Source organism: Lytechinus pictus, chromosome 7 (genome assembly GCF_037042905.1).
Source record: "Lytechinus pictus isolate F3 Inbred chromosome 7, Lp3.0, whole genome shotgun sequence".
Taxonomy (NCBI): domain Eukaryota; kingdom Metazoa; phylum Echinodermata; class Echinoidea; order Temnopleuroida; family Toxopneustidae; genus Lytechinus; species Lytechinus pictus.
This window is the reverse complement of record NC_087251.1, coordinates 4,290,557-4,313,921: the sequence shown is the minus strand read 5'-3', so window position 1 is coordinate 4,313,921 and position 23,365 is coordinate 4,290,557. Positions and strand designations below refer to the sequence as shown.

The window sequence follows — 23,365 nt, the reverse complement described above, 5'->3', positions numbered from 1 at the left end:
GAATGCTCGAATAACCTTCCCTTTCATACTACCATAACTCCTCTATTATAGTAGTTCCATATTTTGTCAACATAACATTTAGTTGAATGTCTTGTTAACTTTTATATTCCTCTAATTGTAATGATCGTAGTTATGATTGTTTCATTGCTTCTATTCATATTATATACAATTCACTAATTATCTACGATAAGATACATGAAATCTTAATTCACATCTATGCAAGTATATGTGTTTACAAAAATACTTTATATCCATAATTCATCCTTTTATATAGGACCAAGATGAAAAACGGTATCCCATTCTGATCTTGTTTTCGTGTCAAAATGTATTTAAATGAATAAATAAATATATACTAAAAATAAACTAATTAAATGGAAAAACTTACGAAATGTCTCGCCATCAAATAAATATAGTTGAATACCAATTCATTTATTAAAATCGTCAATCATCATCCTCATAACTTCAGCTACAGTTGAAAGTTATATGAAATGGTGTTTGTTAATTGCTTTAATTTGAGAATAGTTTTATGGCTTCAAGTATCGTCGGTGGATAGGCCTACTCTACGGGAAATTCTTCTATCAGGAGGAATTAAAACTACCAACTTTAGTCAGACTTGGAAAGATGCCATGGCTTACTGCACTACGTTGGCTGGCAATTATCATCTCGTCGAAATCAACGATTATACTGGCAATCGAATAAAGAACTTCGCTAATACGTATGTAAAATTCTAAAATCTTCATTTGTTCTGTTTATTAAGTACAATTTATAAACAGATCAATGTCCAATAAATCGTGGCAGATAAATTGATGATACAAGCAACCATTGCATTAAATTATTATGCGAGAGAGAAAATTGACCAATCTTTGCAAACATGTTGCCCTTTTAAAGTTTATAAAATACTAGTTTTTATGCATGCACCTCAAATTGGGTGGGGGCGAAATTCTCTAAACATATTTTATTTCTATATTGTCCTTCCAAAACAGATAATTTATCTCATTATTTTCTTCCATTTTCTAAACGAATTCTACGATGCATGCATCAAAATATAGAGGTTTTGAAGGGCCATTTTCTGTGTAAAAATCGGTCGCTGTGCTTTCTCGCGTGATTCCTCTCAGAATTGAATTGAATGATTTTGCGCCCCTATTTTTGTTCTAAAATTTCCTCTTTATATGGACCTTATTCACTGGGGTCAAGAATAACATGAAAAGTTTGGTTAAAATCAATTTGAAAGAAAACAAAAATGTATGCACTGAGTTTTGGCAATATTGTGGGGGTGCAGAAATCACGTGCCCCGGCCTGGACCAAAAAAGACGAAAAAAAAAACAAAAAAACAGGAGAATGGACAATTTTTTTTTAAATAACAATAATCTGTTCAGATATTTTCGCCCCACCAAATTTGAAGGTGCACTCACTAAAACTAGTTTTTGTTTAACTTTAAAGGACAAGTTCACCCCAACAAAAAGTTGATTTGAATGCAAAGAGAAAAATAAAAAAAGCATGGCACTGAAAATTTCATCAAAATCGGATGTAAAATAAGAAAGTTACATTTTCAACTTTTGCTTGATTTCACAAAACAGTTACTTGTATATGTACATCCTGTTGGTTTGCAAATAAGAGGACTGATGACATCACCCACTCACTATTTATTTCATTGTATGAAATATGAAATATACTAATTATTTCGTCATTGTCCTGTGAAACAAAAGTTTTATTCCTCCCTGAACAAGTTGTATTACCATTCTTATAACATTAAATGGTTCAGTTATGTAAAACATGAAATATTGTATAATTCAAACAAGAAAACAAAAGAAAAATGAGTGATGGCAAAAGGTAATGGTCATCGACTCTCTCATTTGCATGTCACTGAGTTGTGCGTAGGAATTATTTTGCGAAAAAAAAACCACCAAATTTTAAGATGTCATAACTTTCTTATTTTACAGCCGATTTCGATGAAATGTTCAGCATTATGCTTGTTTGATTTTATCTCTTGATTCAAATCAACATTTTTCAGGGGTGGACTTGACCTTTAAAAGGAAACATGATTTTAAAGATCAGTCGATTATCTTTCTCGCATTGAATTCAGAATCACATGATTATGACCGAGGCCGTATTTTAGTTCTGAAACCAACCTAGGCCCCCTATTGGCAATGATTGGGGTTTAGTGTTTGCAGCCAAAATTTTGAAGAGATTAAATATATTAATTTGAAAGAAATGTAATAATGAGGTCGGTACAGAAGCGTAACTACGGGGGGGGGGACACGGGGGGTATGTGTCCCCCATCGGCTGCCCCCGCCCCCCCCCCCCCCCCAAAAAAAAAAAAAAAAAAAAAAAAACGGGGAAAAAGAAAGAGAAACATAGTGGGGGAAGAACGAATTATCATATATTATATTGTATTGTAATATAATTTATTATATATATATATACATATACATATATATATATATATATATATATATATATATATATATATATATATATGTATATATATATATATATATACATAAGGAATATTGCTTGGAGCAATGTGTTCATCATTCCTAATGAGATATACAATTCTGTTGTACAAAAAAAATCCCGTTTTCAGCTCGCGCTACGCGCTTGCATCGTGTGGTTAGTGAAATACGTATAGTCTTAGTGAATTCCTACAAACAAGCCTTAGAATGCACAACTCCAGGTCTGGATTTCAAAAATTTTCAGCTTGCGCTTCGCACTCGCAATGTTGATTAGTGAGATACGTATAATGTTGATGAGTACAATGACTACAAAAAGTGTTGCTGTGTTTACATGTAATTCTAACAAAATCAGCAAGCGTTTGGCGTTCGCATTGGATACATATAGTGAGATATGTATATGCTCTACACGAATTCTTGAAAATAGTCCTTAGAATGTCCCTGTTTGGGCTCAATATATACATAAAATTTCCCCGCATTGTTTCTTTAGTGAGACAGGTACTATCATGATTACAAAGATTATAATGTCCCTTTTTTAGGTCTGAATATTAAAGAACCTTCAGCTAGCGATACGCGCTCGCATTATTTGATCTCGATTAGATCAGTATGATGGGCAATTGGTGCCCCCCAATGCCGTGACCCAAGGTACGCCACTGGGTCGGTAATTTGAGAGAGCACAAGCAACAGAGGGGAGAACAGGGGAAAGGGCGAAATTAAGAAAAATAAGTATTTTTTATAGGATTAAAAATATCAAAATTTTCTGGAGCTCGGTCGCTTTTCTCCAGCTCAATTTGTTTTCAATCCTTTCAGGATATCATAACATTTTACATGTCTCGTAAAGGTTATGAATTCGATACCGTTACTTGTCACTGAATATTTGTCGAGGGTTTAGCTAATTTCAATCACAATCAATAAACTAAATAAAACAGATAAATGTTTGTTTATATCAAGTTGTTGATCGTCTCTGCCATTTCATTTCAGAGTATTTTTTGTATGTTTTATAGGCAAAATTCTAAAGGAATTGCGATTATAATTTGAATTGCATTTCCACGCTTGGTAGCTACATCATTTGCTAAATATCACGGAAATATACCTTAAACAATAAACAAATTGCTTTATTCGTCATTATGCCTAGATACGCCATTGTACTAAGACAATTATCCTAATTTACGCATGAATTAGCAATACCGGTTTCCAAATGACTGATGATTATATTAGGTAAAATCTATAAACGAAAATTGGCAGATGGCGTCAAAGGACGCATTTGGGAAAAAAAATAGCACGGCTAAAAACTCCAATCTGATCTAATCTGTTTGATTCAACAAAATAAATTAACCCTTCTGCTGGAATTTCTCTGTTGTTTTCATGAATTTTGCAGAGGAAATCAATCAGAATTCATCTGGTTTGGGTGTCATCTGGTACAAAATTCTTCGGTCAACTTGGGAAACATCACTTGTTGGACTAATGGGTCAAATTCCGAGGTCTACGACACTACGGGAATATTAATATCTTGTAAGTTTTGGAATAATGATCATACATGCATCAAAGTCAATTATAGATCGTCAACAAATGAGGGTGGAGAGTAACAGAGTCCAATTGTGAATATATGGCAGCCATGCCCCCCACAAGTTCCACCATCTAGAAAAAAATAGCTGAAAAAGAAAAAAACGAAAGTAAAGGAGATGAATACTATTTTCTGAACATATTGTCAATATCTATAACAAAATCAGCTTACCGAATTGAGAGGGTAAATTTCGTTTAACTCATTTGGGACTTGTTAGAATATTGCTCCATACACCATATTTGGCCCCTGACAATGTTGGTTCATTACGCCACGGACCGAGTACCAAACCTACCTTTAAGCATGTACACGACATTTACAATAATAATTATAACTTGGACACCATAAGTGGCTGTCATGTTCCCCATCCATTTTCTTCCACATCGAGCTACTTGCTTCAATCATTCATTCTCAATTTATATCTTCATATCTTTTAATTCTACTCGATATAATGTTTTAATTTCCCCAGTCATCACTTTTTTAAAATTTCGTTTTAGACCATCGTGAAACTCATAAATTTGACAGCCTTTGATATGATGATTTGCCTGACTGGTATAATTGTTCTGTGCTTAACACTTCTTTGGGTATCACCAGACTGTAATGGGATTGTAATTACCTTCAAATCTTTGTATGATGTGATGCTCATTTCCGCATCCCCAATTCAATGGCTTGACACTATATCAAACTCATTTAATCTAATGTCACAGTTTTCTCAATTTGTAAACATTTCATTTCCGCTACTGATCAAGTTGCACATTTAAATGATTATCTTCACTTATCACGTCTCATCACATTTTTCAAAATCATCCTGTGCATACACTGAAACCAATATACGACGATAAAGAGATCAATAATTCAGTTCCTAGCATTCACTGGGGAATTTCCTTTGACAGTTGAGCGCAGAAAAAAATAGAAATAAATGATCTGAAATAATTATTGTATATACATCTACACACCGACTCAGAAGCGCTCACTGACATTCAGTGAAATAAGATGCTATTACGAAGTAAATATTACTCCCCCATTTTCGGGCTTTATAATATGTTATTCTCTTTTTATCTATACGTAAATCTTTCCGGGGGAACGTTTCACCTTCTTTAATTATCAATTTTAAACCAATCCCGGGTTGTAGTTCATACGCAGATTAGAATCAATATCACATTTAGCAGAAATGGGGCGGGGTTAGAAAAAAAAAAATTCTCAGGCATTTTTGACAAGAAAAAAGGGTATTCGTTAGCAACAAAATATGGCGACCCCCAAAAAAGACTTAAAACATTCTTTTCAGGTCTGAATATTAAAATTTCATCTCGCGTTTCGAGCTCGATTTCAATTAGTGAGATATGTATCCTCTTCATGAATTCCTAGAAATAGTCCTTGAAATATTCCTTTTGCATGTCACTATATCAAAATCTTTAGCTCATGCATCGCCATCTCATTAACTGTTAAAGGAGAATGAAACCCTTGAAACTAGCTGAATCCATATCAAAGAGAAAAATCAAAGAAACATATTGTTGAAAGTTTGAGGAAGATTGAATGAATTATAAGAAAGTTATGAGCATTTGAATATTGAGATCACTAATGCCATGTAGATCCTCCCATTGGCAATGCGACCAAGATCTGTGATGTCACACACGTACAACTCCCTCATTACTTTAGTACTTATTTCACTTATATTCTCACTTTTATAGAGTCTATCACAAGGTGATGTGTTCTCTTTATGAGAGGACAAGTACAGAGGTTTCACAACATTATATCATTGATGAATCGTTTGTCATATGATTAGAACATAGAGATGTATACTTTAGAATGAGCAAAAAGAGATGTTTTGGGGTATATTTTCAGCGTCCAAAAGGGGAGAGTTGTTCATCTGTGACATCATAGATCTTGGTCGCATTGCCAATGGGAGGATCTCCATAGCATTAGTGATCTAGACATTCAAATGCTCATAACTCTTCTATTGCTAGTCCTATTTTACTCAAACTTTTGTTGATCTTATTCTTTGATTTTTCTGCTTTCACAAAAGCTAACTTGCTCCAAGAGTTTCATTCTCCTTTAATAAGCCTTTATTTCCTCATGATTACAAAAGTGCCTAAAATCTCCAAAAATTTTAGCTCTTGTCCAGTTGATTTTCTATTTGCATTTTCCTTAAGTTTGTATAATTATATATACCAAGTGTGTGATATAAAGTGATTGTTTTAAATTTTACTTGGTGTATAGGCATAAAAACCTTGACCTCATTATAGTATTCTTTTAATTATTCTATTGAAACTTGTTAGATACGATTTGAATTTCATTGAAGAATAATATCTTTTGATCAGTTATTTATTGAAGGGAATATGCTCTGATTTCCAATGAGTTCATTTTTTTTCATTTCTGTATTTTTTATTTTGCTTTTAGTTGTAAATTTTGTTGAAGTTGAAATTGATAAGAACAAATACAATCAGTCAATCAATACTGTCTGACATTTTTCAGTTTCATTTATTTCTATACTGATCTGGATGTAGATAATAATCAGGAGAATTATTCATGTTTGGCCTATGATAAAGGAGACACTGGTGGATTGACATTGAAAAACTGCTCGGATACTGGAGTTGTTGTGTGTTTATCTGGTATGTATAGATAATAAAGTATTCTTTCTTTCGATTTCAAGTAATATTTGACAATATTTCTCTTCTCTCATCTATGACATATCACGTAATCCTGAAACAAATCAGGGACCCGTTTCATAAAGGACTTGCAACTGTTGTAATTTTGCCATAATGGCAACTACCACGGCAACAGGGCTCAGCAGCCAATCAGAATCAAGATTACCATGGTAGTTGCCATAATGGCAAAGTTACAACAGTTGCAAGTCCTTTATGAAACAGGCCCCTGATGCTTTTACCAGCCCACTTTTACTTTATTTATTCCCCACCTCTCGCTCTCTCTATTTCTGACCACCTTCAAATCCATTTTTGTCTCACCTGCATAGCAGAGTGAGACTATAGGCGCCGCTTTTCCGACGGCGGCGGCGTCGTCAACATCAAATCTTAACCGAAGGTTAAGTTTTTGAAATGACAGCATAACTTAAAAAGTGCATGGACCTAGTTCATGAAACTTGAACATAAGATTAATCAAGTATTACTGAATATCCTGCATGAGTTTCAGGTCACATGACCAAGGTCAAAGGTCATTTAGGGTAAATGAACTTAGACCATGTTGGGGAATCAACATCACAATCTTAACCTAAGGTTAAGTTTTTGAAATTTCATCATAACTTTGAAATTATATGGACCTAGTTCATGAAACTTGGCCATAAGGGTAATCAAGTATCACTGAACTTCCTGTGGGAGTCATTTAAGGTCAATAAACTTTGGCCAAGTTGGGGGTATTTGTTGAATTACCATCATAACTTCGAAAGTTTATGGATCTGATTCACAAAACCTAGACATAAGAGTAATCAAGTATCGCTGAACATCTCATGATGGTCACATGACCAAGGTCAAAGAACTTTGGCCATGTTGTGGGGAATTGTTGAATTCAACCATCATAACTCCGAAAGTGTTTGGATCTAGTTCACAAAACTTGGACATAAGAGTAATCAAGTATCACTGAACATCTCATGAGAATTTTAGGTCACATGACCAAAGTCAAAGGTCATTTAAGGTCAATGAACTTTGGCCATTTTGGAGGTATTTATTAGATTGCTGTCATAACTTTCAAAGTTTATATAGTTTATGAAATTTGGATATAGGAGTAATCAAGTATCACTGACAAGTCTTAGGTCACTGACAAGTCTTAGGTCGCATGATCAAAGTCAACTGTCATTTATTGTCATTGAACATAGTATTGTATCATTATATGAATTGTGTTTTTGTGAATAATTATGTTATAGTAGTTTTCAAAGTCAGCACTGCTGCTATATCGAATCATGTGATGCAGGTGAGACTGCCAGAGGCGCTCCACTTTTTATTAATAACCAATACTTCTAACGTTTTATAATATCGCACAATATCTTGTACTCTGTTCCAAAAATCTCAAATATAGCCTTTGTTACTTACGAACCAATTTAAAAACACAAAATAAAAGGCGATAGGTTATCTTTATGAATTACAGTAGAAGATTGTAGTCAATGATTTTACCAGAACTACCTGAAAAAATAAACCTTCATGTTCTTTCACATTTCGCAACGGCCGATACCTGATAGAGTCTAGCACTGAATCACCAACCACATCCATCCAGGAGTCACACCAACCAATGCAAGTCACTACTACACCTACTCTCCAAGGATCAACAAAGACAGTCTTATCATCACACAAGACACAACACTCATCATCCTTGATGATAAGTGAACAACCTCACTAGCACTCAACAACAAAGTACACTCATAACAAAGCCTAACATGAAATTTTCTTTTATCTTGTTATTAAAGGTTTAGCAACAGAAATTGCTTCGGAGGAATTAACAACAGATGTTGCTTCGGAGGAATTGTCAACTGCGAACCCAATATTTGAATCAACTGAGTCAGTAACTGCTACGATGGTGTCTGAAGAAAGCTCTGCAAGAAGCACAGAGGACAGAAGTGAAGGATCTTCAACTATCACCGTCCCAAGAACAGCCACCATCAGATCGACAGCTACCACAACAGGGATGTCAACCAACAACACTCATGGATCAGAAAATACCATCAGATCAACAGCTACTACAGAAGGGATGTCAACCAATGCTCAAGGATCAGAAAATACCATCAGTTCAACAGCTACTACAGAAGGGATGTCACCCAATGCTCATGGATCAGAAAATACCATCAGTTCAACAGCAACTACAGAAGGGATGTCAACCAACACTCGTGGATCGGAAAATCTGCCCAGGTCAACTACATTATCAAATGGACCGTCAAACACAATGTCAGCCATCTTCAAGAGGAATGTTTCACAGAAGCAAGGTGGTACATGTGGTTTGGGAGATGGCTTTCCAGTCCGATCTGCTCTTCAGTGTGCTTCTGCTTGCTTAGGAGCAACAGATCATACTTGTCAAGGGTATGATCTTATTCGCAACACCGCTGGGAGATTGAAGTGTTTGCTAAATACAGGCTCACGAGATGCCCACTCTGAGTGTGACTTTGTCAAACACATGTAGATTACGAGGAAGAGAGGACTGAAAGAGAAAAAAGGTAAAACAAATATACAAATAAACATTCTGTCTTAAAGGGTAGCAGACTATGCATACCTCCTGAAATTAATAGAGATATCTGCTCACATTCATTTGATTCTTTTGATACAATTATCATATTCAAAATCTCATGAAACAAATTAGACTGGCAAAGATATTTTTTTCAACGGATATAAAGAATATATACTTTATTTATTAAAAAATATTTGTCCACATTTCATTTCAAACCATTCTGTATGCATAATGAAGCCGATTTCAAACAGCATATCAAATTTACATTTTACTTTCAATTCGGAAATCACAAACTTTGCCACAATACTGCTTACACCATATTTAATGACCAAGGGCCAAATCAACCCCAACAAAAAAGTTGGATGAATTATGTTTAATGAAGCAGAAAAATTATCCAGGTCAAAGAGTGTTCAATTCTTAATTACCGGTATGATAAAAAATAATAAGGATATTTTTTTAAGTAGCAGTAAATCAAACATAATTGGCAACTGAAGTAACACTTTGTTCTCCTATATAATTATTTTTGAGTTTTACAAAATAACAATGTCAAGCAAATATAAAATAGGTCAGACTCATATCACAAACAGGGAAATGGTTATTATATGCCAATATTATTGAGGCAAAACATGCTGTCTTAACAAATTACAGCACTTAAAGAACCAGACCGGATTGGACCCAAAATTGAAATCGACAAATCATATACCAACCAAAAGCTTATGAACTACTAAACACAATAATGCAAGTTTTATGCATTTTCACTGCTTACTAGCTGAGTATTGTGCTTATGAATATCTCCAATTATCGGGCTTTTGAAAATTGGCTTTCTTGTGCTTATTACTGACCTCAAAACCGTGATGTCATGTTGTGCTAGATGCGTTGTACTTCCATAGGTTTGAACACAGAAAAACTGGGTGGTTTTCTGCTTTTCAGATTATACATTTTATTTTCTTCACTTCTATCACAATGACATGTCATAAATATATTTTCATACAAGCTTAAATTGATGAAATCTAAAGCTTTGAACTAGTTTTTGCCACATTTCATTTCCCGCTTTCCATTTCTTTCTGCATTCACATGATGTGTAATAACTTTTCCTGACATAGCAATTTAGGCCCAATAAGAGCCAAACGAAATAATCACAAAAAAATCTAGTGACAAGTTGTAAATGTACATGTAGGTTTCCATCCATTTGATCACAGAATAATCATCTGTGCCATTTTCTTCTGCAAACTGAAATGAAGAATCAGATACATTATCCAAACAGCATAAAAGTCACCCAGTATTTTTGTGTAAAAACCTATGAAATCACAACGCTTTTAACACATGACGTCACGACCTGACGCCACAATCTTAAGTCGAATCAAAAGCAAAAGAAAGCCTATTGTCGAAACACCTGTTTGAGTTTTTCTCCAGCAAAATACTCAGCTGCCAAGCGTGAATACAAATAAAACTTACATTGTTGTACTATGTGACATATATTTTCCATTTGTCAATTTCACTTTTAGCTCCGGTCTGGGTCTTTAATAAAAACATGTTGTTTCCACTAAATTATTTGATGTTTCAGCATATCCAAGGGTATGATTAAATCCTGATGGATTCACACAATAATGTACAAGACTGAATTGGAACTCTAGGATCTACATGTATATGTGCAAGCTTATCATATGTATACAAGATATATTATGTAGGTAAAATGGACAAGTCAGCTCTATGTACTTTGAATATAGCTTATAGTAAACTGAGTATGTATACTGTTTTCGTGTTCTATTTCTGTCTTAAAGTGATTCAAACTGACAGTTTAATGTTATCATTCATTGATTGCAAATTTCTTTTAAATATAGAAAGATCACAGATTTAGTAACAAATGAAACTGAATGAGAGTGTAATATACAAATAATGAATGTTTATGAGTGCAATGGACAGAATACTTCATGAGGTGAAAGATGAAAAGATCCGTTTACGCCTCGTTGAATGGATCATTCATTTCATCTTTCACCAATTGCACGAATGAAAATAACATTAACTATTTGGTTTATATGACACCTAAAGTAGATTCTTTTTCATCTGAAATTTATGAATTTCGATGCAAAATATGCTCATGCAGTGTGAGCTCGGTCTAATGATTGTCCCGTACATACATCATGCACGCTGAAAACACGAGTGCTTGAACTTGTGGTGCAAATTGTGCTGCCTGCAGTCTCAGTGAGTGCGTGCAATGGACAAAATCGTACGGATCCAAAATTGCACGGTTGATGACGTAATTGTAAAACAGGCTGAATGATTGATATCAAACAACCAATCAAATGACAAGGATTTTTCTAGGTGTCCTATAATACTTATTAATTGTAATTTGAGCAAGAAAAAAAACCCAGTATGATATAACATCATATATTTCCCGTATCCTGCATAATTCATGAATTCAACATTATCCATGTCACACAAACATACATCAAACAATGACACATAATGCCCATGGAATTACATACGAATCATATCTTGCAGCATAAAACCATATCATGAAATGATCATTCATGATTATTGGAGACATCTCTACTCAGAACTGTCTCAAAGGGATAAAGTCAACCAGTGGCTATTTTGACTCATGCTCGACAGATTGTAAGTGAATCATTACATTCTTCCAGATTGTTAGCTGTTATCTTACTGAATTATATGATAGATCATACATTCATGAATGTCATTTTATAATCCTACATTATATTTCCTTTTCTTCAAAGGCTTAATTAGTCTTCCCCTCGCAAAAGGTATTCCCTTTTCCTAGAGCATGTTCTCTTGAAGAGGGGCCATTCGTAGCCACTAACAAATACTTAACAGCTTGGGCAGTGAATGCAAGAAATTCAATCTTTGAAGCATCTCATTATTTCATCTAATCCACATATTCAAATCAATCAATCACAAACATGATAATAACATAATGATGGGTTTGATGTTTTTGTTTGAGTGATTATGGCACCAGGACGATCCTACCTTGTGCTGACTTGGTTTCAATGACTTCATGGTGTGCTGCCGGTGCATCATCCAATGAATACTCTTGGTATACTACCGGTTTAATCCATCCACCTTCAATACCAGTATGAACAGCAGCAGTTTGCTTCTCTCTTTCCTCCTAAAATGATAAACATCAAAGAAAGTTACTAAGTTTTGCATGATATAATTTCTTGTCATAAAGAAGGAATACATATTTGGCTCCTTTTTCTTCCCCCCCCCCAAAAAAAAAAATGACCAATAAAAATTATTACACTGTTATTGTCTGTATTTTAGTTGTATGTATCTTTATAATTAATATAATTATTATCATGATATTATCATAACCATCATTATTATATCTATGCCTATTAGCATAAATATTATTACCATGAATATTATTACTACTAATAAAGCATAATCACTATTACAAATTTCAATATCAATCAATATCTGCAATATGATATGAAATGACGCACAAAGTTACTTACTTGGGATGATAACATCAACATTACTCCCGTTACAGTGGTCTCTTTGGCCATCAATAAGCGAGGGGAAATCTCAATATTTCCACGGCTACCAACAATCTGCACAAATAAACAAACCAATATCTTTATGATCATGCACTAATAACTTACATGTGAATTAAGGAAGAGCATCACACAAGATATGGTGTATTTTTTTTAAAGACATTTTTTAAAATCACAACTCTGATAACACAGGATCCTGGAAAATAAGACAATAAAATAGAAGAAGTATAAAGAAAAAAGGAGAAAAGGAACGTACAATGAAAAGGAAATCAAAATTGCCACAACCGGGGAAAAAAAAAGGTTTACTTTTCAACAGCTTGAACTTGTAAAGTACATTTTTCATATGACATAACACTTGTTTAGGGTACTCTGAGGATGATTTTTAAGTCCATAGTGTACTACTGAGTGTCAATGACCCCTTCCCCCCCCCAAAAAAAAAAGGGGGAGGGGGAGTACATAGACCCCAATTTTTATGAATGGTTAGATCACATAGAAAATACATCCATAATGATGACAGCGATATTCAAATATCAAACAGCTGTCTACAAAACACTGGAAGGTGTCTGGCTTCCTTAGTTTTAATTACATATCATTCACAGAAGTGTAGGATAATATAGATTTCAGGTTTTAAACAATTCAATGTTGCATGTAGGAAAGTATTAAGCACTCACTGCAATGGAACCTCCTTGGGCCAACATCTCTAAGTCTTTCTGAAGATTGATATTAGCAAGCATCTCCACAATGACATCCACTCCTCTACCATCAGTGGCATCCTTGTAAGAAAAAAATACAAATTAAAGAGTGAATTTGAGTAATCTCTCTTTTTTTCAAGTTTATATCAGACACAACAAGGTTGCATTGTTGTTTAATAAACCAGTAATGTAGTGAAGACTGTTCTCAATATAGATTTGTTTTAACAAACTCTGACAGATAATCCAATGCACCCCTTCTACAATAAGCAGAAAAATGTATGTATTTAAAAAGGATACATCACAAACTGATAAAATTTCACTATTGTTGCCTCTGTCACTAGAAACTTGTTTTGAGGAACAAATTGATCATATTTGTGATTTTTTGTGAAAGGTATTTTGGCCAATTAATACATAGGGCCTGTTGCATAAGAGAAAAACTCTGGCGATTTTTTTTTTGCGAGTGTTTTTACTCTTATTGTCAATGGCATACATGTAGTATACAAATATACCAGGCTTTGAGTAAGTGGGTATTATTCATCCGAGGTTGGACTGGCATTACTATTTTTTCCCGAGGGGCGAAGCCCCGAGGGAAAAATAGTGATTTTGCCAGTAAAACCGAGGATGAATAATTCCCTCTATACTTTCTAAATAAAGGCCTGGTATATTTGTTTTATATCCTACTTTGATAAGTTAGAGCAATAAATCTTGATAATCTAGTTCTTGTACTCTTAGTTCATTCTTTTTTTTCAATCTGAACCAAACCAGCTGCGCTGACTGACCTAGTTTTCCTGAAGCACTTAGCTACGCGCTCAGTGCGCGAAAGGCGTATTAGTGCTTGCGCCATCATGATCTGTGACTTCAATGATGGAATAGTCGACTATTCCATCATTGATGTCACGGAATAGCACATTTTCTTCGGTGGGCGTTTGGTCACATGATGCTATTTAAACCAATCAGCATACAGGATTTAATTTATGTAGGATATAATTTTGTTTGCCAGAGTATATTTTATGCCAAAAATTTGATGCAACAGGCCCATGGAGTTGCATATCACATCTCACAAATCCGAAAATTAAGACATCATTTAAATCTGTATAAGAAAACAATGTCTACTGGTACATAATTCAGGAGTGATAAGCATTCAAATTGAAAATGAAACAAGATCATTACCATGATTTTCTGTGTGTAATCTTCCTCCCTATGATTAAAGACTTGATGAGCGCCTTCTCTCTTGATTAGTTCAAGACCGGGAGCCGAGCCAGCTGTTCCTAAAGCCTTCACACCATACTGACGACAAAACTGTAAAGCAGCTATTCCAACCTAAATGCATCAAGAGAGAAAGAAATAGGCAGAAAGGCAAGAGATTTAGTGTAGGAAAATTATCGAGAAAGAACAAGACCTTTTTTTTTTAAACTGTGTTTTCTGTGGTTGGATATATATATAAGTAGAGGTTGATACTTATTTTTTAGAAGGTGGCAACCCTCCAAATGAGAGCTGAAAGGATGAACAGAATCTTGGATGAATTCGCGCAGTTAGGTTTCTTTTAACTTTCCATAATAATGGTAAATGGTGTACACTGATCAATTGGCTCATAGGGCCTATCATTACAATCAGACTAAAGTATAACATTGTAAATCATTATTTGAAATACATTAACTATTAGGAGTCAAATGGGTAAAATACAAAAAGCAAGAATTAACAATGGCAATTGTTGAATGTGAAGACCAGCAAAGGCCTAAGGAATACATGTCAAAGCTTAATCCCTTAAATAAGATACACATTGTATTCACATCACACAATGATATGTAAACAAAGGTATATAAAACGAAAGACATGCAACAAAAAAGGGAGAGATATATGAGACCCTTAAAATAATACTTTAACGACATGAATGAAGAGATTTCCTTTTAGTTAGCTGTAGGCTACAATCTCTTGGGGTATAACTTAAGGCCTAGGGTTGAAATTAATTAATTGAAATATTATGAAATATGTTTTGAACAATTAAAAACGTATTAAACATTAGAGTTTAGTCTTTTCAATGAGCACAAGTTTTTATGCTAGCATTAGCATTGAGTCAGAGATATAGCGAATCAATTAGGTTTCATAGTACAGCCAATTTATACTGTATTACTGAAGTAATACTCCACGAGTTTACTGGTCATTAGCTGCATATCGACCCCTTCAACAATTTGTCTTTCTTTATGACACTTGTAAAACTGATAACCCTTCAAACACTTATTGCCTATCAGGTCAAATTCATTCTGTACCGATGGCATCTATATGATTATAATACATTCATTAAAATATGAGTCAACAGAAAATGACCTTTGAACTTTGTAAAGTGGAAATAAGATTTTACCTTGTACACAGGGAGAATGACTATGCACAAATTATAGAAAACATGATTTGACCTTTTTTCCAAGTTTTAAAAAGTCATTCCAAATGCAGAAATATAAGAAAGTGTTCAGATGTATACAGGAAATAGAGAAAGAGAAATCTGGAAGAGAGAGAGAGAGCCATGTAGAGAGAAAAATAAATAAAAAGGATGGCTACTAAAAATATGAGAAGAGAGCAAAGGAAAGGGAATTTCTAATAGGGAAGAAATTATGACAAAATAACCAGAAATATTTATTTAAACTTTAAGGATTACATGTACTTACTGATCCACTTGCTCCATGTATAAGAACAGTATGTCTGGGATGTGTGTTGCATCTGTGTGTAATATCAAAATTTATTGCAAATATTTTATGTCTAATGCAATTGATATTGCATGTTAGTTAGCCATATATAATATTTTCTGTATAAATTTCAAAGTTTAAATGTTGTTAGCAATAGCATAAAATTTTTCAATTGATATACTTGAATATACCCGTTTCATTTTTTTTCTCTCTCTCTTACTCAACAAATAAATATGATTAGTATCATTATGTTTTAAAAATTAGGAAGTAGATTTTCAAATTTGTAAATTTATTTAATATTATCATTTATGGCTGCAAAGAGACAATAGACATTTTCTTCATAAAAATATTCTTTTAAATCTGGCAATTTCAAACATCAAGTTAAATCTTACTGTTGGAAGAGAGCTCGATAAGCAGTGAAGTATGGTATCCCTAATGTGGCTCCTTGTTTGAAGTCAAGATTAGCAGGAAGACAAAAAACATCCTTTTCTTCTGCAAGTGTATATTCTGCATAGGTTCCTGGGAGGCCTGGAGATTTACAGACATAAACCCTATCACCAGGCTGTAAAGTCAATATAAAATGAAAATAAAAGAAAAGGATTTCCATAACTAGGACTATACAATATTACACCAGGGTATTTGATTATTATCATCAGTATCAAAACAAGATGATATAATGTTCCCGATGAATGGTTGTCATATTATTATGATGTGCAAACCATGACAGACACACACAGTTCAAAGGAAAAGTTACAACACATTCTAGGCAATTCCACACATAATGTTCACTTGCCAAAATTGTAAAAATCCTCACAAACATCAAATGCTCCTATGATAATTTGGGATTAAACAAGAGCTTTCTCATAAATCTTACTCAGGCAGAAGAACATCATAGCTTTTTTTTATACTTCTGACCATCCCCACCCCCCTTCCGCAAAAATGTAAGATCTCCTTGATCCCAGCCACAGACATATGTTTTTATGTCATCATGCCGCCATCTTTGAAGATGAAGCCTTTGCCTTGGATGCAGCTGGCACATCTCTATTTAAACAAATTTCTATCATCTGAGGGAGGGCCCCATGATTATGATGTCATATACATAAGGCAGGGTGCTACAAAAGCACTTGCCCGATTGCCCGGGGAAAGTAAATTTTAGAGTCGGGCAAGTATTTTGAAGTAAAGACCAAAACTACTTGCCTGAATTGGGCAAGCAAAATTCACACAGGAAAAAGCAAAATTCTCACAGTAGACTGACCAAAATTAGGGTCGATATGATTGACCCTAATTTTGGTCATGGCAGGCAAGATAAAATCACTTTGGAAAAAGAAATGCAATAACAAGGTAGATCAGTTCATATAAAAGAGAGAAAAAGGTCAATGGTTTATAAAACCGCAAAACTTTCTTTTGAAGAGGTTTAACTTTTTTTTTCAAGGATTTTTTCGGGCAAGTGAAATAAATTTCTGGGCAAGTATATTCAAACTATTTAAAAATGTTCTTGCCCAACCAGGCAAGCACTTCTAAAAAGTTATGTAGCACCCTGCATAAGGTATATTAAATGTGTCCATCTTACTTTATATTTTTTGACATTGGGTCCTATTCCTTCCACTGTTCCTGCTGCGTCTGCTCCAGGGGTGTATGGGAGAGGAGGTAAGGTTGCTCTATTACCAGATCTAATATAGGTATCCACCGGGTTAATCCCTGCTGCACCAACCTTTATCAACACCTGAGAAAGACAAAAAAAATTATCATTCCTTGGTGTGTAGGCTGAATGAGCAGCAACAGAAATTATCATTGTCAATATGCTGCCGGTTATGATACTATAGGGTGATAAAAATGATGATGATTATAATGATGATGATAATGATTATAATGATGATGATGATAATGGTGGTGTTGGTGTTGGTGGTGGTGGTATCATGATGATTACAGTCATAAATGGTATAATGTTCACAATAATAACTATATAATACAAAGAATAAGTGTACTTAGCATTTCTGGTTGCAAGGGAAACGCTTTCAATAATGTTCTGTAGGCCTTTATAGTCCAATGTAATATAATTGCTACACAAAAGAAATTGGGTGAAGCAGTAATAAAACACTGTGGCACAAATCACGATGCGATACCAGAAAAAATTGTTCCCTGTATTAACAGATATACAGACATCTTTCATCCACTGGACTGGATTATGGAACATAATAATTGTGTGTGGACATGACTGCATATAAATATCTTCTAAATGTTCAATGTTGGTCGAGTTGTAATGGGAGCTTCCATTTGTTTAAAATTCAAGTTTGCAGTATTTTTTCACTGAAACATGCAATACTGAGTACTTTTGATTCAGCTTGAAGCGGAATACAACCTTGGTATTAAATGACAAGTGTAAAAAAGGATACAAATTGAAGGGTCAAAGAGTGAAAGAAATCAGACAAAAAATGAAATTTTTTACCATCTGAAAAATGAGACGAAAATATCAAATTTACAATTTCACTAAAAGATTATAACATTCATGGTCAATTAGAAAATACAAGTTATAGTATTTTATAACAGGGCCCCGTCTTACAAAGAGTTACGATTGATCCGATCAATCGTAACTCTATGGAAATCCATCAGTGTCATAATTCTCTTCCACGAAAATTTGCGCAATGTCCTTTGTATGCAAAGAGAAGCGAAGTGAATTTTCAAGAAAACAATGAATATACATCACAGCTAGAAAATATTTTGAAGAAACATGCATAATGGATGATGACGATGGCCGTCCATAGTTGCAATTGATCGCATCAATCATAACTCTTTGTAAGATGGGGCCCACATTTATCATTTGTCCAAACTTTCAACCTGTTCCTCTGCTTTTTCATTTGGGTCGGAATCTCCTTAAACATGCATCCATCGAGCGCGAGCAGGCCTTCAATTTGTTCATCTTTTAGATGGTGATGAGATAAGGACATAATTTTAATATGGGTAACTAAACCGCATGATAATGATGATGGGCAGTAAAAATGCCAAAGTGAAAATATCACATTACAATTTTATACAAATGAAACAATTCTGATTCTGTAATACACACCTGGCTAGATTTTGGCTCAGGAATCGCTAATCCACCTTCCACCTTCATAACCTCTGGTGCACCAAATTTGCTTACTCTAATTGCCCTCATGACACTTGCTGCTGCTCTTCCACCACTCATGCTACAGAAAAAAATAGAGAGAAGCTAATGATTATAAAAGTAGAAATATAGACTTTCATAAACACAGCTAGCCTAAATTTGTATTAGTCTAGATCTAGTACAATGAAGTAAGCTAGCCGAATTCTTGTATTATCTCATATTTATTGTGACTGATTCTCATTACATGTAGTCCAGGAAAACATTATGTAAAATCTCCATGTAAGTCACATCTACACTAAATGCATATGTTCATGTATCTAACTTTCAAATCTTTCTTCACTGTTCTTCTTCTACTTCTACCTTTTTTTTCTGGGTTGATCCGCCTCCTTCAAGACCACTTCAAGTTTCTAGCAGATATATTTCTTTACACTTTATTCTACTCCCAACTCCCTGATTAATATTGCTTAGAGAGTCAGAAGCTACCTAGGTCGTCGAGGAGGCAACAGTCAAGTCTGAGTCAAGTCAAAGTCAAGAGACTAAGCTAACTAAAGTAAACTCATTTCGGGACTCATAAGTTCAAAGTCTGATCTGGCTGTGTGTGGACATGCATGCCTTCTAGCTCGCAAAACAAGCAAATGAAAAAACACACAAGACGTTGTCGTTGCTGTATTGGAAACCTAATTTTCTTTTGTTAGTAAGATTAAATTAAAGAATGGCTCTGTACAATTTTGTGGTTGTTCTGCTGATTTACGAATTATATGTTGGCCATGTGTCTGGGGATAACAGTAAAATGTAGGAAATTGTTAATAGCCTTCCCCCCCCATAAAAAAAATGGTTATTCTTGTCTAAATCTAGTATTTGGAAATCAACAACGGCGTCAACACAGATCCCTACCCCCTCTCACCAGCAAGAACTTAACCGCAGTGCGCATATCGCTCCTCGCCGAACGTGAGGACTGACATGACTGAGGTGTGCAACGTTTGTTTATGTTCCAGGGTTGGGGTTGAGCAAAGGCAAAGCCACACGACGACAACCTGGCTACCGCCCAGTTCCTCGCGAACCTTCCTTCCCATCTCCAACATGATCTTGCCATAACTCCCAATCCCATGTCACAATTCGCGGCATGTATTCTAATGTTGTACTTCTTGGATTGGACACTAATGGCAAATGCAACTAGTATTGCTTCAACTCCCCATGCAACTTCATTATCTAATATCTTGCATGAACTTCATGTCAAACGTTCTCTGTTGGTGAACAACAACTAGGCAGTCTTGTGATACACTTCCCTCCTCCGGCCCTTCAAAGTCCGGGCTCCTGTCCTAGCTCCTGAGAGTCTCTGTTTCTATAGTATAGGCCTACATTTTAAACAAATCACTTTTTCTGCGTATCCACTGGATCCCGCAGTTCTCCAGGACTAGAGGAAGTCAACAGAAGAAGAAGGTACTTACTTCTGAAATCCGGAAAGAGTCTTAAGATGATCTGAACTTTAAAAATCTCAAACCTAACTTGGTTGTGTACCGTACTCACTGAAGTCGGATGGGGATTTCCCTTTTCTACTTTTTTTGTTGTTTTTTCTCACTTTGGCTTTATGTATATTCTTTAAACCAGTCATTAAAAAATATTATTTTTTCCAATCATTTTCTACTCAAATTGTTTTTATAAGTAATTGGTCATTAATTTTACATACACTTACATATACACGAATTCGATAATCTATTTCTGATATTGACCGGTATTTTAGATGAAATTAGCGGATAAAAATTGTCAGGAAGAACAATTTTATCTAGAACAATAAATTTCCCAGACTGTGGTTTACGTACGGTATACATACCGGTACCACGTGTGCTTCGAGCTAGCATACATGCACTGCGACTAGCGCTATATCCACTGTACTGAACATGCCCACATATGCACAGTCTACGTCGCGGCCCACTCACTAAAACTAAAAGTTACCTACTGCCTAAAAAGTAAAAGTGCTACTGCTAAACTAAAGCCAAAATGGAAGATGGGAAGAGGATTTCAGCTTATACCGCATTCAAGGTAAGTTCATCCTTGCAATACAAGCCCAAGTAATATTAATAATTTCCCTGATCTAATTCTAAACTTAACCCAGGCATGCCAGGGTGCTCCGGCCCGCGAAGCCGAAGGCGAGCGGGCCGGAGCCCAGGCCAGGAGCAGGAGCCGTCCGTGTATTAATGCTAGTCAAACATTAGACAGGAATAACCGTCGTTTCTGGGGATTTATTTTACAATTTCTGTCATTTGGCGGCCTGACATTTTACTATCAATCATCCCCATTCACCGACGTTAGTGTGTTGTTAGTGCAAGCCTGCATGTGTAATCCAATTCGGGCGACTGGCATGACTGGGTTTTGTCTAAGTTGTTAGATTTTAATTTTTTTTAAATGATTATCTTGAACGAAGGCCCACTTAGCCAGGAGGCTTCTAGAGAGTAAAAATCATTTACTAACATATGCTTACTCTCAACAAAGCCAGGTATTCCTTCCCATTCATCTCCACGTACCGTTGAAAAACCTGAAACTTTCGCCTCCGAGATTTCTACTTCTAAAAGATCTAGCCCTAAATCTCTCTCTCTCTTACTCTTAGGTGATCCCTCCACTGTTTTGGAGATTCTCAGAAACAAGTATATCAATTCCAGTCCGATAAGTTAGGGATTCAACATCAGGTTGGAGCGGTGGTCATGAATTTTATGTAGAAAAAAGAGAGATTTGAGGAGCAGACTATTATTCACTTCGGAAGGGAGACCAGGTTGATGGGTTATAGGGTAGCACAGGAAAATTGGTGTGGATCAACAACTCAACTGTATACAAGTCCATGTAATCTGGGTGGTCGGTGAGACACTCCTCGACTCTGCATATGAAGTCTTGGCGGAGGTGACCAAGAGAGGAGCATGATCCGACAAAGTGTTCTACTGTCTCATCATTAAGAGTCACAAAGAGGGCAAATACGGGTGGAGGACTTTCCTAATGTGTAGAGGCGACATTGAGTTGGGTACGTGGACGAAAGTAATTGGGCTCTGACAATGAGCGCATATATCGGATGACAGGCGAATGTGTGGTCTTCGGATAAAGGAGATTGGTGGAGGGTGGGATGTGATCGATCCAGAACTTGAGAGAAGACTTTGCACGAGTGCCCTGTGCAACGAGATTATTGACGGCAGTATATATCTTGTACTTAACCAGTTTCTTAAAGGTGGAGTAAGGAAATGGTTTCGAGATATTGGTGTGAAGATCAGGAAGGTCATACTTTCTCAACGTGTCCTGGATGATTTGGATAGTTGGAGTCCATGCTCCGAGAGCTGCTAGAAATGTCCGGTATTCAAAACGGTTGTGATCCAAATTGGAGAGTTGGCCGAAGAGGAGCAATCTATCGAGATCTATCTGGATGGAGAGAGGCAAGAGGTCGGTGAGAAGATGTACTATCTCGTCTGCAGCTGTTATTGGGACTCCAAGAACCCTCTTGAATAGGTGCGTTTGGGCTTTGTCGAGCTTCTGTAGCATGGATTTAGTGAGTTTGGTAATAATAGAAGAGCCATGCAGCATCCTTGGAATACAGAAGGTTCGCCAAAGGTGTGTGACCAACATGGGGGTGAGGCTGCCAGTATATGCCCCAGAGCCAGACAGGGAGTAGAATATTCGAAGGCCAGTTCCGATGATGCTGTCTGTCGGGTCGGACCGAGAACTGGATTTTGAGATCCCAAGGTGGGGATGACTGGTTTTTACATCAACAATACTTCCATTGACTGTCCAAGAGGATCTTGTGGGATGTTTGGTGTTGTTGAAGACAATCACTGCACTTTTGGAAGGGTTGATTTTATAGTGCCAGAGCCCTGCATAGTTGAATGTGGCATCATCCGCAAGAACAACACCAGAGAATCGGCCATCTATTGAGCTGCCGAGGTTCTTCTCTCGCAGCTCCTTGATCAGACCGTCCACAAAAGCTGTGTAGAGTAAAGGAGACAGGACCCCTCCTTGACGTACGCCTTGGGTGATGGGGATTGGGTTACTGGCTGCACCCTTCCAGAAGACCTTGCTTTCAATCCCATGGTACATTGATTCCAACATGTCTTGAATACTGGGGTCTAGATGAGATGACTTAAGCTTCTCGAAGAGCCCTCTATGCCACACAGTGTCAAAGGCCTTCTCTGCATCCAAGAGAGCAAGATATGTAGGGAATTTATGTGCAGT

The 23,365-nt window shown here is 35.8% G+C and overlaps 2 protein-coding genes across 8 annotated transcripts; one reads left to right on the top strand and one right to left on the bottom strand.

The window, feature by feature from the left end:
- Window positions 1-3,832: 3,832 nt before the first annotated feature.
- On the top strand, window positions 3,833-9,843 carry LOC135154688 (mucin-22-like). The gene is made up of 3 exons (XM_064101722.1): window positions 3,833-3,962; window positions 6,516-6,620; window positions 8,423-9,843. The coding sequence occupies exon 3, from the start codon at window positions 8,530-8,532 to the stop codon at window positions 9,127-9,129; it is 600 nt and encodes a 199-aa protein (XP_063957792.1). The 5' UTR covers window positions 3,833-3,962; window positions 6,516-6,620; window positions 8,423-8,529; the 3' UTR covers window positions 9,130-9,843.
- LOC129265112 (zeta-crystallin-like) lies at window positions 6,407-21,013 on the bottom strand. 7 transcript variants are annotated; one of them, XR_010294043.1, is made up of 11 exons: window positions 20,608-20,697; window positions 19,121-19,241; window positions 17,627-17,779; window positions 16,449-16,618; window positions 16,039-16,090; window positions 14,549-14,698; window positions 13,358-13,459; window positions 12,648-12,743; window positions 12,160-12,298; window positions 6,823-9,147; window positions 6,407-6,751 (listed from the first exon to the last, which is right to left on the bottom strand). XR_010294043.1 is itself a non-coding variant. In XM_064101720.1 (10 exons), exons 2-10 carry the CDS (start codon window positions 19,238-19,240, stop codon window positions 9,131-9,133), a joined length of 999 nt encoding a protein of 332 aa, XP_063957790.1. In that variant the 5' UTR covers window position 19,241; window positions 20,608-20,697; the 3' UTR covers window positions 6,407-9,130. The 7 variants fall into 7 exon arrangements, 6 of the variants coding, with proteins under 6 accessions (XP_063957790.1, XP_063957791.1, XP_063957789.1 ...); XM_064101720.1 differs by having other exon boundaries at window positions 6,407-9,147; XM_064101721.1 differs by lacking the exon at window positions 20,608-20,697 and adding an exon at window positions 19,520-19,678 and having other exon boundaries at window positions 6,407-9,147.
- Between the last annotated feature and the right edge of the window lie 2,352 nt (window positions 21,014-23,365).